The sequence below is a fragment of the Salvelinus fontinalis genome, chromosome 19 (genome assembly GCF_029448725.1).
Source record: "Salvelinus fontinalis isolate EN_2023a chromosome 19, ASM2944872v1, whole genome shotgun sequence".
Taxonomy (NCBI): Eukaryota; Metazoa; Chordata; class Actinopteri; order Salmoniformes; family Salmonidae; genus Salvelinus; species Salvelinus fontinalis.
Window position 1 is genome coordinate 4,678,164 of NC_074683.1, and position 14,164 is coordinate 4,692,327.

The window sequence follows — 14,164 nt, forward strand, 5'->3', positions numbered from 1 at the left end:
AGTGTGGACCAATATAGACTATAGTCTGTGTTGACTTAACACTAGAACATTTGCTGTGTAGAAACGGTCTCTGAGCCTGTTGGTATCAGAACTCATGAGCCAATACCATCTACCCGACGGTAAGGGAGTGAACAGCTCGTGGTTGGGGTGTATGGGATCCTTGATGATGCTGCGGTCCTTCCACAGGCACAATTTTTAGTAGGTGTCCTGAATGGGTCGGAGCACGATCCCAGTTATGTACTGGGACACTGTTCACTAAATGTCTCCTGAGAACACCCACTCCTTTATCACCTTTATTTATGTGTGCAACATTTTAAGCGTTTCAACCACCAATGAGTAAGAAATTGTTCTGAAAAGTAGTCATACCATTGGATGCTGTAGTCAGAGTCCTCCCCCTATTTTTCCGGAAGAGGAAGTACTCTGTTGCTGACGTTTAATGTTGCTGAGAATGATGATGGCGTCTACAGACCATTCTTTTCTGGACCTGACAGATAAAGAAACGCGTGAAAAACTGTCACAGTGGGACCGGCGGACAGATGCCATGGCTCCCCTGACAGAGAAACAAACGGACTCTATTCTGGACATCCGAGCTGCCGCTGAAACCCTCCCTATTCCCGCAGAGGTGAGTTGACAAGCTAGCTGCTAATGCTAATAACCTAGCTAACTAGGCTACCACCGATTTAGCAGTTAGTTGACAGGTGCAAAGATGCATTCCAGAAGGAAAATTGGTTGATTACATTGTAGGATTGTCAGGAGGGACTTGCTAAAGAGCATAACATTAGTTAGTGTCACAACTCAACCTAGCTAGCTGCCAGTTCAAATATATAGCTAGCTAGCAACCGTCTGCCACGTCGTTTGTTGAGTCTTAGTTAGTAGCCACTAGCCAGCTAGGCTAACGAGCTACTTTGCTAACAACTTGCCAGAGTTGATATGCTTGTTTGATGACTTCTGTGAGTAGGCTTAGCTAACTCTCACTAACATACCATACCATTAGTCATCGAATCATAACCTCATATCATAGTAACCTGTCAATCAAACCTGGTAAAGATAGCTCTAACTGTTTAATATTTTGAGATCTATGACAGTATTGATTGTGTCATGTGTTGGTTTAAACCGCATTTGCGTTCCCTATCCAGTTGCCCATTGAAGACTTGTGCAGCCTGACATCCCGCTCTTTACGTTCCCCATTTACGACAACTGTACCAGCTTCCACAGAAGATGTCCTGCTCAAGGGCTTTCAGATGCTTGATCTGGAGAATGAGAGGATAGAGACAGCACAACAGGTGTGTTGCTTTTCATTACACTTCAATGCTACCACTCTGGCTGTCATTACAAAAGCAGCTTAATAATTCTGATATTTTCTCCACAAATTGTCTTTTGATCAATCCCATCAACTCTTTTTCAGAGCTGATCCGATTAGTGAGAAAAGATACTTATTGGGCAGCCTGTATAAACGCAGCCTCTGAGGCACACACACGTACACACTGTCATTACATGCCCTTACTGTCTACTATTTTTCGTATCATATGATTGTTGCATGTGTTAGTTTGTTGTAGTAGTTAGCTATTTCAGTGTTCTTTGCGTTGCAGTTTTTCTCCTGGTTTTCAAAGCTACAGACACAAATGGATCAAGATGAAGGAGCTAAGCACAGGTGAACTTGATGTTCATGTCTTTCCACTTGCTGATCTCTCAAATTGAAAGTAGATTTGTATACAGTGCATCCTAAACTGCATTAGATCTCTATCTCTGAGGAATTTACTGGAATGTTCCGTGTGTGTTATTCCTGCAGGAAAACCAGAGAGCATCTCAATTGTTATCAGGAACAATGTGATGCTATTCTGAGTGACGTGAATGCTGCCCTTGAGCACCTGGACTCTCTGCAGAAGCAGTACCTGTTTGTATCCAACAAGACAGGCACCCTCCATGAGGCTTGTGAACAGCTCCTTAAAGAACAGGTAGAGAACCATTTTACATGTAGGCTGTGAGACTGTCAGCGGCACAAAAGGTACCAACAGATCATAGTAGTATGGACCCGTTTCCATTTGTAATGGAATGCAACATCGGACATGAAATGTCAGCCTGTTATCAAAATCATAGTTCCCTGCCAACATATACTTTTCTCTTTAACAGTCCGAACTGGTGGATCTGGCTGAGAGCATACAGCAGAAGCTTTCCTATTTCAATGAGTTGGAGAACCTCAACACAGTATGCTGGTTTTCTGATTAAACCTCTTATCCATCCTCCTTTGCTGTGACATTTGAAATCCTTGAGCAAATGTCTCTGAAGGGGAATCTTGTTCCTAACCCGAGCATTGCAAAAGGTCATCATCTCTCTCGCTCTGTCTTTGCAGAAATTAAACTCACCCACACTGTCTGTAAACAGTGAAGGATTTATACCAATGCTTTCAAAATTGGATGACTGTATAGAGTATGTTTCGTCCCATGTAAGTATATTTTCAGCTCACAATGGAAAGTGTCCGTATTCTACTGTAGAGCTGTGTCACTATATTGTGTTATGACTTACTTATTTCTGTTATTTTTCACCTACAGCCAAACTTTAAGGACTACCCAGTGTATCTGGCCAAGTTCAAACAATGTCTGTCTAAAGCTATGCACTTCATGAAGACTCACACTGTGAACACTATGCAGAATCTCACCAACCAGTTAACAAAAAGGGTAGGAAGAACTCCTCGGCCACTTTTATTATCGATAGTGACTTGGTACTGGTACACAATCAACTGTCTTTGCTCTTGAGTTGTATGTCTGATTAGAATATACTTTTCTTTCAGGATCCATTGGGTCTGGCTAACGCAGACAATGCCTTCACACTGTACTATGTCAAGTTCAGAGCAGCTGCACCCAAAGTCAGAGTTAGTATAATTACTTATTTTTTCTTTTGGAATTACCATCAACATTCTAAGCCACCCTTCTTTTGGTATGCAATTATGTGTTGTCTTTCTAGAGATTAATAATTGTGTGATTGTTCTTTCAGACACTGATTGAACAAATAGAGCAGAGGTCAGAGAGAATTCCTGAGTAAGTATGGGGCTCTTGTATGCTAAAACGCCATTATCAGGAGCACCTCACCTATGTAATGTTTTCTGTCATCTACGTATAATTATTTCCCACGTTCTGGTATCTCCAGGTACCACCAGCTGTTAGAGGAGATCCACCAGTGCTACTTGGACCAGAGAGAGCAGCTCCTCAGCCCCAGCATCACATCCACCATCACAGACCTGACCAGTCAAAACAACAAGGACCACTGTGCATTAGTAAGACCACATGTATATATTTTTTTACTAGAATCCATTCACTTTTATCTGAGAAGCCTTCAACATGGTTTGCCAGTGCCGATTCTGTCTGTCCTGTGTTCTCCTCCCAGGTGCGTAGTGGCTGTGCCTTCATGGTTCACGTCTGTCAGGATGAGCACCAGCTCTACAATGAGTTCTTCTCCAAACCCACGACCAGACTAGAGTAAGTAGCACCATCCCCTAGTGCTGGTATAGGAGTGAGTAAGAAGCATGTACAGTTTGTCCTACAACACATTCTGCATATGTTTGTCAAGGAGGCGGGGCTATTTCCTGGTTGGTTAGTATTCACCATAGTATCTGCTGAAGCTCATGACACCTCTATTGCTGACTTCAGGTTTTCATTAACTGAATTTGCTGAGGGCAGCCATACAATTCAACACAGTGTCGTGTAAATGTATCTAACCTTCCAGTGGGCTGCAGAAGAAGCTGTGTCTGTAACTGAGAAGCAAAGAGCCCTGCCCGTTCTACTTCAGTATATGTACAGGGTGTTTGTCTTGAAGGCAAGGCTCACATGAATGGCTATTTCCTGGTCAGTATTCTCAATAGTATCTGCTACAGCATGTGATGGCTCTACTGTAGTAATTGCTAACTTAGGCATTCATTATCTAAAACGGCAGCTTTACAATTCTACACAGTGAGACGCAAATCATTATCTAGCTTGCTCATATACTAGCTAGTGTTTCTCGCTTGGAGCAACAAATACACTTCCAACATATTATTTGAAGAGGACGACTCAAATATGACCTTTATATTGCAGTGAGTTAACTCACTGAGCCTTGTGCTTGCTAGTCTGACATGTGAATGGGAATAATGGAGCTTGCCGTCGGGTTTACCCCCTCTAGTGAGCTGCTGGAGAAGCTGTGTCTGTCGCTTTACGACGTCCTGCGGCCACTCATCATCCACGTTATCCACCTAGAGACCCTGTCAGAGCTCTGTGGCATCCTCAAGAATGAGATGCTGGAGGACCACGTCCACAACAACGGTACTGTTGTTCACAATCCAAAGGACCTACTCTGGTTACTCTAACGATCCGGTACAGTTAACTCTTTGTAGGAAATATGCACTTCTATGTTACATTTACCAGAACATCTTATCATACAAGATGGCAATATACAGTGAGCTCCAAAGTATTGGGACAGTGACAAATGTAGTTGTTTTGACTCTGTACTCCAGCACTTTGGATTTGAAATGATACACTGACTATGTTTGTAGCTGGTCAGTTGGGGGCCTTTGACGCGGTGGTGAAACAGATGCTGGAGGATGTCCAGGAGAGGCTGGTCTACAGGACACACATCTACATCCAGACTGACATCATCGGATACAACCCCGCCCCCGGGGACTTGGCCTATCCTGAGAAACTGGAGATGATGGAGGTGGGTCTGTCTGATGTGGCTGTTTTCAGTGAGTCACCCCTAGATACAAATGTAAGGTACAGTGCCTTGGCGTTTTTTCCTTTTTTGTTGCTTTACAACCTGTCATTTAAATTGATTTTTATTTGGATTTCATGTAATGGACATACACAAAATAATACAAATTGGTGAAGTGAAAATAACAAAACGGAAAAGTGGTTTGTGTATATTTATTCACCCCTTTTGCTATGAAGGCCCTAAATAAGATCTGGTGCAACCAATTACCTTCAGAAGTCACATAATAGTTAAATAAAGTTGACATGTGTGCATTCTAAGTGTCACATGATCTCAGTATATATACACCTGTTCTGAAAGGCCCCAGAGTCTGCAACACCACTAAGCAAGGGGCACCACCAAGCAAGCGGCACCATGAAGACCAAGGAGCTCTCCAAACAGGTCAGGGACAAAGTTGTGGAGAAATACAGATGAGGGTTGGGTTCTAAAAAAATATCAGAGACTTTGAACATCCCACGGAGAACCATTAAATCCATTATTAATAAATGGAAATAATATGACACCACAACAAACCTGCCAAGAGAGGGCCGCCCACCAAAACTCACAGACCAGGCAAGGAGGGCATTAATCTGAGAGGCAAGAAAGAGACCAAAGATAACCCTGAAAGCGCTGCAAAGCTCCACAGCTGAGACTGGAGTATCTGTCCATAGGACCACTTTAAGCCGTACACTCCACAGAGCTGGGCTTTATGGAAGAGTGGCCAGAAAAAAGCCAGTGCTTAAAGAAAAAATTAAGCAAATGCGTTTGGTGTTCGCCAAAAGGCATGTGGGAGAATACCCAAACATATGGAAGAAGGTACTCTGGTCAGATGAGACTGAAGTTGAGCTTTTTGGCAATCAAGGAAAACGCTATGTCTGGCGCAAACCCAACACCTCACATCACCCCAGAACACCATCCCCACAGTGAAGCATGGTGGTGTCAGCATCATGCTGTGGGGATGTTTTTTATCGGCAGAGACTAAGAAACTTGTCAGAATTGAAGGAATGATGGATAATGCTGAATACAGGGAAATTCTTGAGGGGAAACCTGACTGACACTAAGCATACTGTTAAAGCATAATTTGAGTGGTTTAAGGGGAAACATTTAAATGTCTTGGAATAGCCTAGTCAAATCCCAGACCTCAATCCAATTGAGATTCTGTGGTATGACTTAAAGATTGCGGTACATCAGTGGAACCCATCTAACTTGAAGGAGCTGGAGCAGTTTTGCCTTGAAGAATGGGCAAAAATCCCAGTGGTTAGATGTGTCAAGCTTGCTGCAAAAGGTGGCTCTACAAAGTATTGACTTGGGTGGGGGGTGAATAGTTATGCATGCTCAAGTTTTCTGTTTTTTTGGCTTATTTCATGTTTGTTTCACAATAAAAAATATTTTCCATCTTCAAAGTGGTATGCATGTTGTGTAAATCAAATGATACCCCCTGGAATCAAAAGACATTTTTTGAGGGGTTTGTAAGGCAACAAAATACGAAAAATGCCAAGGGGGTGAATACTTTCGCAAGCCACTGTACATTTTCTGTTTCCCCTCTGTAATTGGAATATTTAAGAGTTAGACAGTTAAGTGTTCCCTTTCTGTAATACACATGATTTCCAGTGTTCTGTTTGTGCAATGTTTTGTTGATTGTAATTGACGCCAGACTGGAGGTACAAGGACAGGGGCCACTTGATTATTATTGTATTATGTGATTCTGTAGCAGCTGATAGTCACTGCATTTAGTTTTGTCTTCCTACAAGCCTCTGGGGTTGGTGTTTACAGAACACTTGGTGCTGTCTGATTTTAAAATATAAAGGGCTTGTCTCTAAGAGGCCAGCTAGACATTACATTTTTCTCAGCTTCTGTGCTGTTGCAACTTGTAATAAACCAGATTGATTTATGATTGACTTTATCTGCGCCTGCTCTTCACTTTTCACCTAGTATTTCCTATTACACCCCCCCCCCCCCCTAATGGTTAAGATTTGGTGGATGTGTGCTGATCCTAGATCTGTGCCTACGGGCAAGTTCTACCTGCAGCTGTCTTCGATACAACATAAAGACAGTTTGTAATCCATCTCTTTCTCGCTCGTGGGGTTACAGAAAATTGCCCAGAGCCTGAAGGAAGAGCAGATGAAGCTAATGGCCCAGGAGTCGTCATTCTCAGACGTGCAGCTTGAAGATCCAAATGACAGGAGAGCCAGTAACGCAAGTCAGTGTTTACAAATGAGTGTAAAGGGATATCTTATCTTTATATGTTGTGAATAGTGCATTCTGTTCATCAATCAAATGTATTTATAAAGCCCTTCTTACATCAGCTGATGTCACAAAGTGCTGTACAGAAACCCAGCCTAAAACCCCAAACAGCAAGCAATGCAGGTGTAGAAGCATAAGTCTTACTGTTGTACCTTTCTGCCCTCCTCTCTTTTCCTTCCATACAGGTAGTATAGACTCGTCCCGCTTGCAGCCATCCATCTCTCCCGCTGACCTGCATGGCATGTGGTACCCCACAGTCAGACGGACGCTGGTCTGCTTGTCCAAGCTCTATAGGTGCATAGATGTGAGTGCTTGGATTATCTGGCATTTTGCACGTTTACTCTTCGATGTATGAGAGCATATGAGATATAGTCATATGAATGAATCGTGAGCCTAGTCCATTTCGTGATGCCATTTGACCTTTCCTCTTGATCTCTTTAATCTACCATCCACCATGTTGTCCCTGTGTTGATGCATTGAATTTCTTGGCCCTCCAGAGAGCAGTCTTCCAGGGCTTATCGCAAGAGGCCTTGTCTGCCTGCATCCACTCCCTGCTCAAAGCCTCCGATGTCATCCTGAAGAACAAGGTTGGTGCCGATTTGTATTTTTTAAATTTTATTTTTTGGTTGGAGCAGTGCATGTGATATGTTGTATTATACGTTTCTGCCTGTATACGGTGTAATTGAGAAATACAACTGTAGCTTTGCGATTAGCATGTTACTCGTTTTTTCCTCTATAAATGGCTCAATACTAGTTTTGTTTTTGGAACAAGGTTACATTTGGATTATTCAGATGTTATATTTAGCGCTATGACTTCATCTTGTCCAGACACAGGTAGACGGTCAGCTGTTTCTGATCAAACACCTGCTGATCATGAGGGAACAGATCGCTCCCTTCCACACAGACTTTGCCATCAAGGAGATCTCTCTGGACCTGAAGAGAACCAGAGGTGAGAAGGGAGAGATTAGGCCAGCGGATGTATGTTCTGGCTCCATAAAACCTGTCATTATATTGTCACTATCAGTGGGGAATGCCTATTGTGTCCATCAAATGCACATATGACTATTATAATAGTGGTAATAAGTTGAGATACTGTATAACTTGTAGCTTTTGGTAGAAGTGTTCCTGTTTTAGCACTCATTTCAGCCATCGTATTTCATTTGTAACACTAGAGGGCACTCTAATCCTTCTTAAGCAAGATTAATCTTCTTTTTTTTTGTCTCAAATCAGATGCTGCCTTCAAAATGATGAACCCAAAATCTGTCCCTGGTTTCTTCAGACTCAACAGCCACAATGCCATCCTAGAATTTCTATTGGAGGTAAAGTTTTTGATTTGGTTTAAATATAGAATACATATACAGTGCCTTACAATGGTGTTCAGACCGCTTGGCTTTCTTCACATTTTGTGTTACAAAGTGAGATAAATGTATTGGTCCTTTTTTTCCAAAAATCTATACAAAATATTCTAATGTCAAAGTGGAGAGAGAAAAAATAAAAGATTACTAGAAATTAAATAACTAAAATATAGTCGTTGCATAAGTATTCAGCACCCTGAGGCGATACATGTTAGAAACACTTTTGGCATCAATTACAGCAGAGTCTTATTGTGAGCTTTGCACACCTGGATAGTGCAATATTTTCCCAGTATTCCTTTCAAAATTCTTCAAGCTCTGTCAAAATGTTGGATCATGGCTAGATGGCAATTTTGGAGTCTTGCCATAGATTTTCAAGCTGATTTAAGTCAAAACTGTAACGTGGACATTCAGGAACATTCACAGTCTTCTTGGTAAGCAACTCCAGTGTAGATTTGGCCTTGTGTTATAGGCTATAGCTTGCCCCGCTGAAAAGTAATTTACTCTCCCTGTCTCTGGTGTAACGCAGACTGAAGCAGGTTTTGCTCTAGGATTTTGCCTGTGCTTAGCTCCATCCAGTTTCTTTTTATCCTGAAAAACTCCCCAGTATTTGCCAATGTCAAGCATACCCATACCATGATGCAACCACCACCATGCTTGAAAATAAGGATACAGTTACTCAGTGATGTGTTGGAATTGCTCCAAACATAAGGCTTTGCATTTATGCCAAAAAGTGTGTTCATTTCCTGTCTTTTTTGTTTTGATGGTGCAGTTTTACTTTAGTTTTGTAATAGTTTTATTCTATATATTTGTATTATTTTCACTCTGTCATTGAGGCCATTAGTGTGGAGTCACTACAAAGTTGTTGATCCATGTTTAGTTTTCTACCATCACTGACATGAACTTTGAAGCAGTTTTAAAATCATCAATAGCCTCATGGTAACATCCTTGAGCAGTTTCATTCCTGTCCTGCAGCTCAGTTCAGAAGATTGACTTTCTTTGATGTGTCTGGGTTGTTTAATATATAATCCACAGCATAATTATTAACTTGACCATGCTTATGATTTGTTATTGCTACCGATCTACCAACCACTGACCTTCTTTATGAGGCTTTCGAAATGCTCCCTGGTCGTTGTAGTTGAATCTATGCTTGAAATGCAATACTTGACTGAGAGACCTAAAGATATATGTATGGAGACAGAGGAAGGGTTAGTCAATAAAAAAATTCTACCCCTAATATTTCACACAGTGAGTCCATGTAATTTGTGATTTGTTGAGCCAAATGTTGCTCGTAAAATAATTTTATGCTTACTGAAAGAAAAGGGCTGAACACTTATGCAACGACTATTTTAGTTATGAATTTTTTTCATCTTAAGAATTCAAAATAAATATTTTTCCACTTAGACCTCAGAGTATTTTGTGTAATTTGTTGAGAAAAAATGACATCGATTTTAATCCCACTTTGTAAAACAGTATAAGGTTAAGAAATCCAAAAACTCCTGGTCCTATCCCTATGTCAGGAAAACCTGGCAGTATATGTCATTTTTCATCTATACTACCACTTACTAGTTACTAACCCCTCTCTCTCTCTGTTGGACCTTAGGGATCACCGGAGATAAAGGAGCACTACATAGATTCGAAGAAGGACGTGGACCGTCATCTGAAGTTTAGCTGTGAGCAGTTCATCCAGCAGCAGACTCACCTCTTTGTTGGGAATCTGGAGGAGTTTCTCACCAAGGTAACGTGTCAGTCTGACAGAGAGGAGAGGCAGACCGATAGCCTGGGGCTCAGACTTCAAAAACATGACCTTGGACTTTCTCTTTTCTTTTTCTGGTAATTCACTGACTACTGACTGAGGGTCATGATTTTGTGCAGTAAAACTGAAAGATAAAGGGCTGTTCAAAGGTGAATCTTATTCTACTGGAATCTAGGCCTTTTCAAATGTGATGGGTTTCGTTTTAAAACATTGTGACCTTCTGTTCTGAATCTACTCAGTGCCTATCATCCATGGTCTTTCTCATACAGTATTAAAAGTCATACAGTCTTAAAGTGGTTATAATGAATTGGACTTACAGGTAACTGCCAAATTAAAGGAAATGCCAACATAAAGTGTCTTAATAGGGTGTTGGGCCAGAACAGCTTCAGTGCGCCTTGTCATAGATTCTACAAAGTGTCTGGAACTCTATTGCAGGGATGTGACACCATTCTTCCACAAGAAATTCCAGAATTTGGTCCAGAATCTCCCATAACTGTTGGGTTGAGATCTGGTGACTTACACACACCCTTTAAACCCCTTGAGCTATTTTGAGATCCCTCTTTCAAATTCACTGAGATCTCTTCTTCCAGCCATGGTAGCAAAAATTATGGGCTACTTGTTTTTTTTTATTTTTTATACATGACCCTAAGCATGATGAGATGTTAATTGCTTAATTAATTCAGGATCCACACCTGTGTGAAAGCACCTACTTTACTTTTGTGTCCCTCATTTACTCAAGTGTTTATTTTTATTTTGGCAGGTACCTGTATATAGCACTTTCAGCAAATGCCTTCCTCAATCTAGAATAGGACTTATAGTCAAGTCTAACTCACGTTGTCCTTCACTGAGGAAGATGGGAACTTGTCTTGTGTTGTTTCAGGTGTCCGCCCTGAAAACCATGGCCATCCAAGGAGGTCCCACGTACAACCTCTCCCAACAACCTTGGGCACAGCCAGGTACGAAACCGTATCATCATATTTCAGTGAAACCTCTAAATCATATGGTGGAATGAAGGCTTGGAACTGAGAAATGACTCACACTCTCTCTCTCTCCCCTTTTTAGCCAAGATCAACGACATAGTGATGGCTACCTACAGGGTGATGAAGAGCAAGCTGCCAAGCACGTTACAGAGCATGTCCTTGTACCTGGCCAACAGAGACACAGAGTTTATCCTCTTCAAGCCTGTCCGGGTGGGTGTCTGTTAGACAGTGGAGTTTAATCTCTCCTCCTTTAGCCAACCCTGTACTAGCCTGGTCCCAGATATGTTTCTGCTGTCTTGCCAAAGTACAAATTAACAGATCTTGGGCCAGGCTAACCCTGTAGCGTAACAGGAGCTCATAGGAGTTTTTAGTACACACCTACATAACAAATAGAATATTTTCAGCAGGTGCTCAGGCTGAGCAATTTGCAGATACTTTTTTTTTAAGCCTTGTTCCTGCTTATTAAAAATGAATAATTATTCAGTAATTATCATGGCTCTTTGTGCACAGCTAGGTGCTAATCTACAGTAAGTGAATCTAAGTGCACAATAACACCGTTGACATGGCAACTGGGATACAAAGGGGACCAGCGAGGGGATAATTTCTCTCCAGCAGCTCTCTGACTAACCTGCTGTTTTCTCCCACAGAACAACATCCAGCAGGTGTTCCAGAGACTGCACGCCTTGCTTCAGGAGGAATACAGTGGAGAGGACCTTCAGATCATCGCTTGCCCTTCTATGGAACAGGTAAGCCTGGTACTAGCTACACTTACAAAATCATAACCAAGGGCAAGGTATTACAAGGTTTTACAATCTCTTCCTGGAAATGGCTGTTTGATCTAAAGATCTTTTTTCAAGTGTATTTATTCAACCTTGGTTTATTCAGCTTTTCACTGTGTGTAGTGGTGTCTGAAGCGACATTCAAAGTCATGCTGGATGTTTTTAGTGGAGTGAGTCCTCGCTCTCTCTTCTTCAGATTAACCTGCTGTTGTCTGTGAATAAGTAACCTGAAGGCCTGGTCAGCAGAGCTCTGTCTGGTCTGGACAGAAGGGTGGACAGGAGAGTTAATCCAGCCCTGACCTAGCCAGACCTGGAGCTTGTGGAGCAAAAGTCTAGGAGAAGGACTGTGCTAGTCTTTGGCCCTCGACCTGCAAAGATCCTACACAAGGCCAAAGATACCCCAAACACAGACACAACCAACAGCTTCCGAGCATGTTGTGGTCTAGTTAGGCATTCAATCACTCAGTTGGTAGGATCAGGTGAAATGAAGACTTTCTTTTTGGTACTGATCTTGAATCAATTTGTTCAACTAAAATTTAAAGGTGTTGGGCTTACTTTTTTATGTGGGAGAGATCCACACAGACTAGGGTTATTGGCTATATCAACTGTATTTCTCTTATCATAATAAAACATTTCTGAGTCAAGATAAGTTGGCACATTCAGTGAGCGTAGCAAATGGGAAACAAGGGTGAATGTTGAGCGGCTGGAATAAGGACACTCTAACCAGGCTAATAGAGGAGATAGAACTTTATTCATTAGTCGGGTAGCTAATGAGCGACGAGCAGCCGCCACGTTTATGCTTCATGGATTAAGAGACGGAATGAAAAGGAAACATGCTGCACGATATGTAACATCTCTACGCCTTTCTCTATGAACACGGAGATCTCTGGTCTATGACAGCCTGTGCTGCAGGGCTCTCAGGTTTTAACACTGCTCCCTTGGTCTGTTTTTAATAAAGGAACCCTTCTGTTTTACTGTCAGTGGTTTCCAAATGGTAGTTCTTCCTCCTGCTCTCTCCATTGATGTTTCAACTTGTTGCATACATGTAAAAAAAAAAAAAAAAAAAAAAAGTACCCTGAGAACTTTTTTTTTTTTTTTACCTTTTCTTTTGTATTTGGGATGCTTGAACTTCTCTATAACTTGGTGTTAATGGACCTTTGTCGATAGCAGTTTTGCACTGTAAAGGAATGGAGAAGTCAGTGGTCTTACTCAGAAATGTAATATATTATGGATATATTTGCCTAATGCTACTCCCACATTCAATGAATTACAAAGTTAATGTAAACTTTAACTGCAGCTTTTTCTTTGACATCCTCTGTATAGAAGAAGTGTGTGTGTGTGTGTATAGTGTAACTACTGTATTTATCCATGAACAATCTGATTAAAAAGGATGACAAATTAGTATATCTGCTGTCCTTGTCTCATTGTTCACACTATACATAAGCACTATTGTCTCATTGTGCAGTTTTTGAGACTAGATAAGTTGCTGAATTCAATATAATTTAATGAAAAATGAATTATTTGGCTTTGGTAGCTATCTGAACTCTCTTCTTGACTGAGTGGTGCTTGTCCAGAGATGTCTTCAGTCTCTCCATTTGAGAGACCAGGCTATATTGGGGCGTGACCTTCTGTGGACTTGAGGCCTGCTGGTAGGTAATATAGCCCTGGATCTTCTGCAGAAGGTTGTAGATCTCTGCACTCTTCATGTGGAGGTGTCTCTGGTCCAGGTCTGGCCCAGGCAACATCAGGGTCTTCAAGTGCTCCAGCTGGGGAAAAGCAAAGTGATCAGCTCTGATATGAGTGGGTGTTAATAGAAAGCTGTGGAAGAATGTGACACCTGTGATCAACTCCAGTGCTCATTATAAAGCATGGTATTCTCCTGTGCTTCTCGCATGATTAGAGTAACATACACCACTCACCTGGTGTCTTTATTGAATCTGTAATTGACAATGTCAGTGTCTCTCACCTTGAGTTTGGCACCCACGTTGAACCTCACACTGCTCTTGCGAGAGGTGAAGGTGAGGTAGATGCAGTCCTGGGTCTGGATGCGGAGGCTGATGTTGGGGCTGAGGGTCAGACAGATGGGCTGGAAGGGAGGGGCGTGGACATGGGGCTCGTGGTCCAGCCAACTCCAGCGCCTCCTCATAGCCCCGGTGTCACTGCAGCAGGAGCCTCCCAGCTGGGTCAGGTTCACCCTGCCAAACAAGCAAAATAAACACACAAACGTACAGTTATGAATATAACTACTGAACGAGGGATAACATACTATGGGGAGTCAACGACCAACCATATTCACCTGAAGAAAACACCCAACGGGCCAATGGAGCTCACCCTCGGAAG

The 14,164-nt window shown here is 42.0% G+C and overlaps 1 protein-coding gene across 2 annotated transcripts; it reads left to right on the forward strand.

Moving 5' to 3' along the window:
• Positions 1-410: 410 nt before the first annotated feature.
• On the forward strand, positions 411-13,228 carry LOC129816219 (conserved oligomeric Golgi complex subunit 3-like). Of its 2 annotated transcripts, XM_055870452.1 has the most exons (23): positions 411-622; positions 1,137-1,283; positions 1,590-1,651; positions 1,790-1,955; positions 2,131-2,205; positions 2,351-2,443; positions 2,550-2,675; positions 2,789-2,869; positions 2,992-3,035; positions 3,145-3,271; positions 3,382-3,473; positions 4,153-4,292; positions 4,523-4,683; positions 6,805-6,913; positions 7,143-7,261; positions 7,455-7,544; positions 7,786-7,906; positions 8,188-8,276; positions 9,913-10,047; positions 10,946-11,021; positions 11,128-11,255; positions 11,693-11,791; positions 12,021-13,228. In XM_055870452.1, the coding sequence occupies exons 1-23, from the start codon at positions 437-439 to the stop codon at positions 12,048-12,050; spliced, it is 2,496 nt and encodes an 831-aa protein (XP_055726427.1). In that variant the 5' UTR covers positions 411-436; the 3' UTR covers positions 12,051-13,228. The 2 variants fall into 2 exon arrangements, with proteins under 2 accessions (XP_055726427.1, XP_055726428.1); XM_055870453.1 differs by lacking the exon at positions 411-622 and having other exon boundaries at positions 1,210-1,283; positions 1,406-1,651.
• The last annotated feature ends 936 nt before the right edge of the window (positions 13,229-14,164 follow it).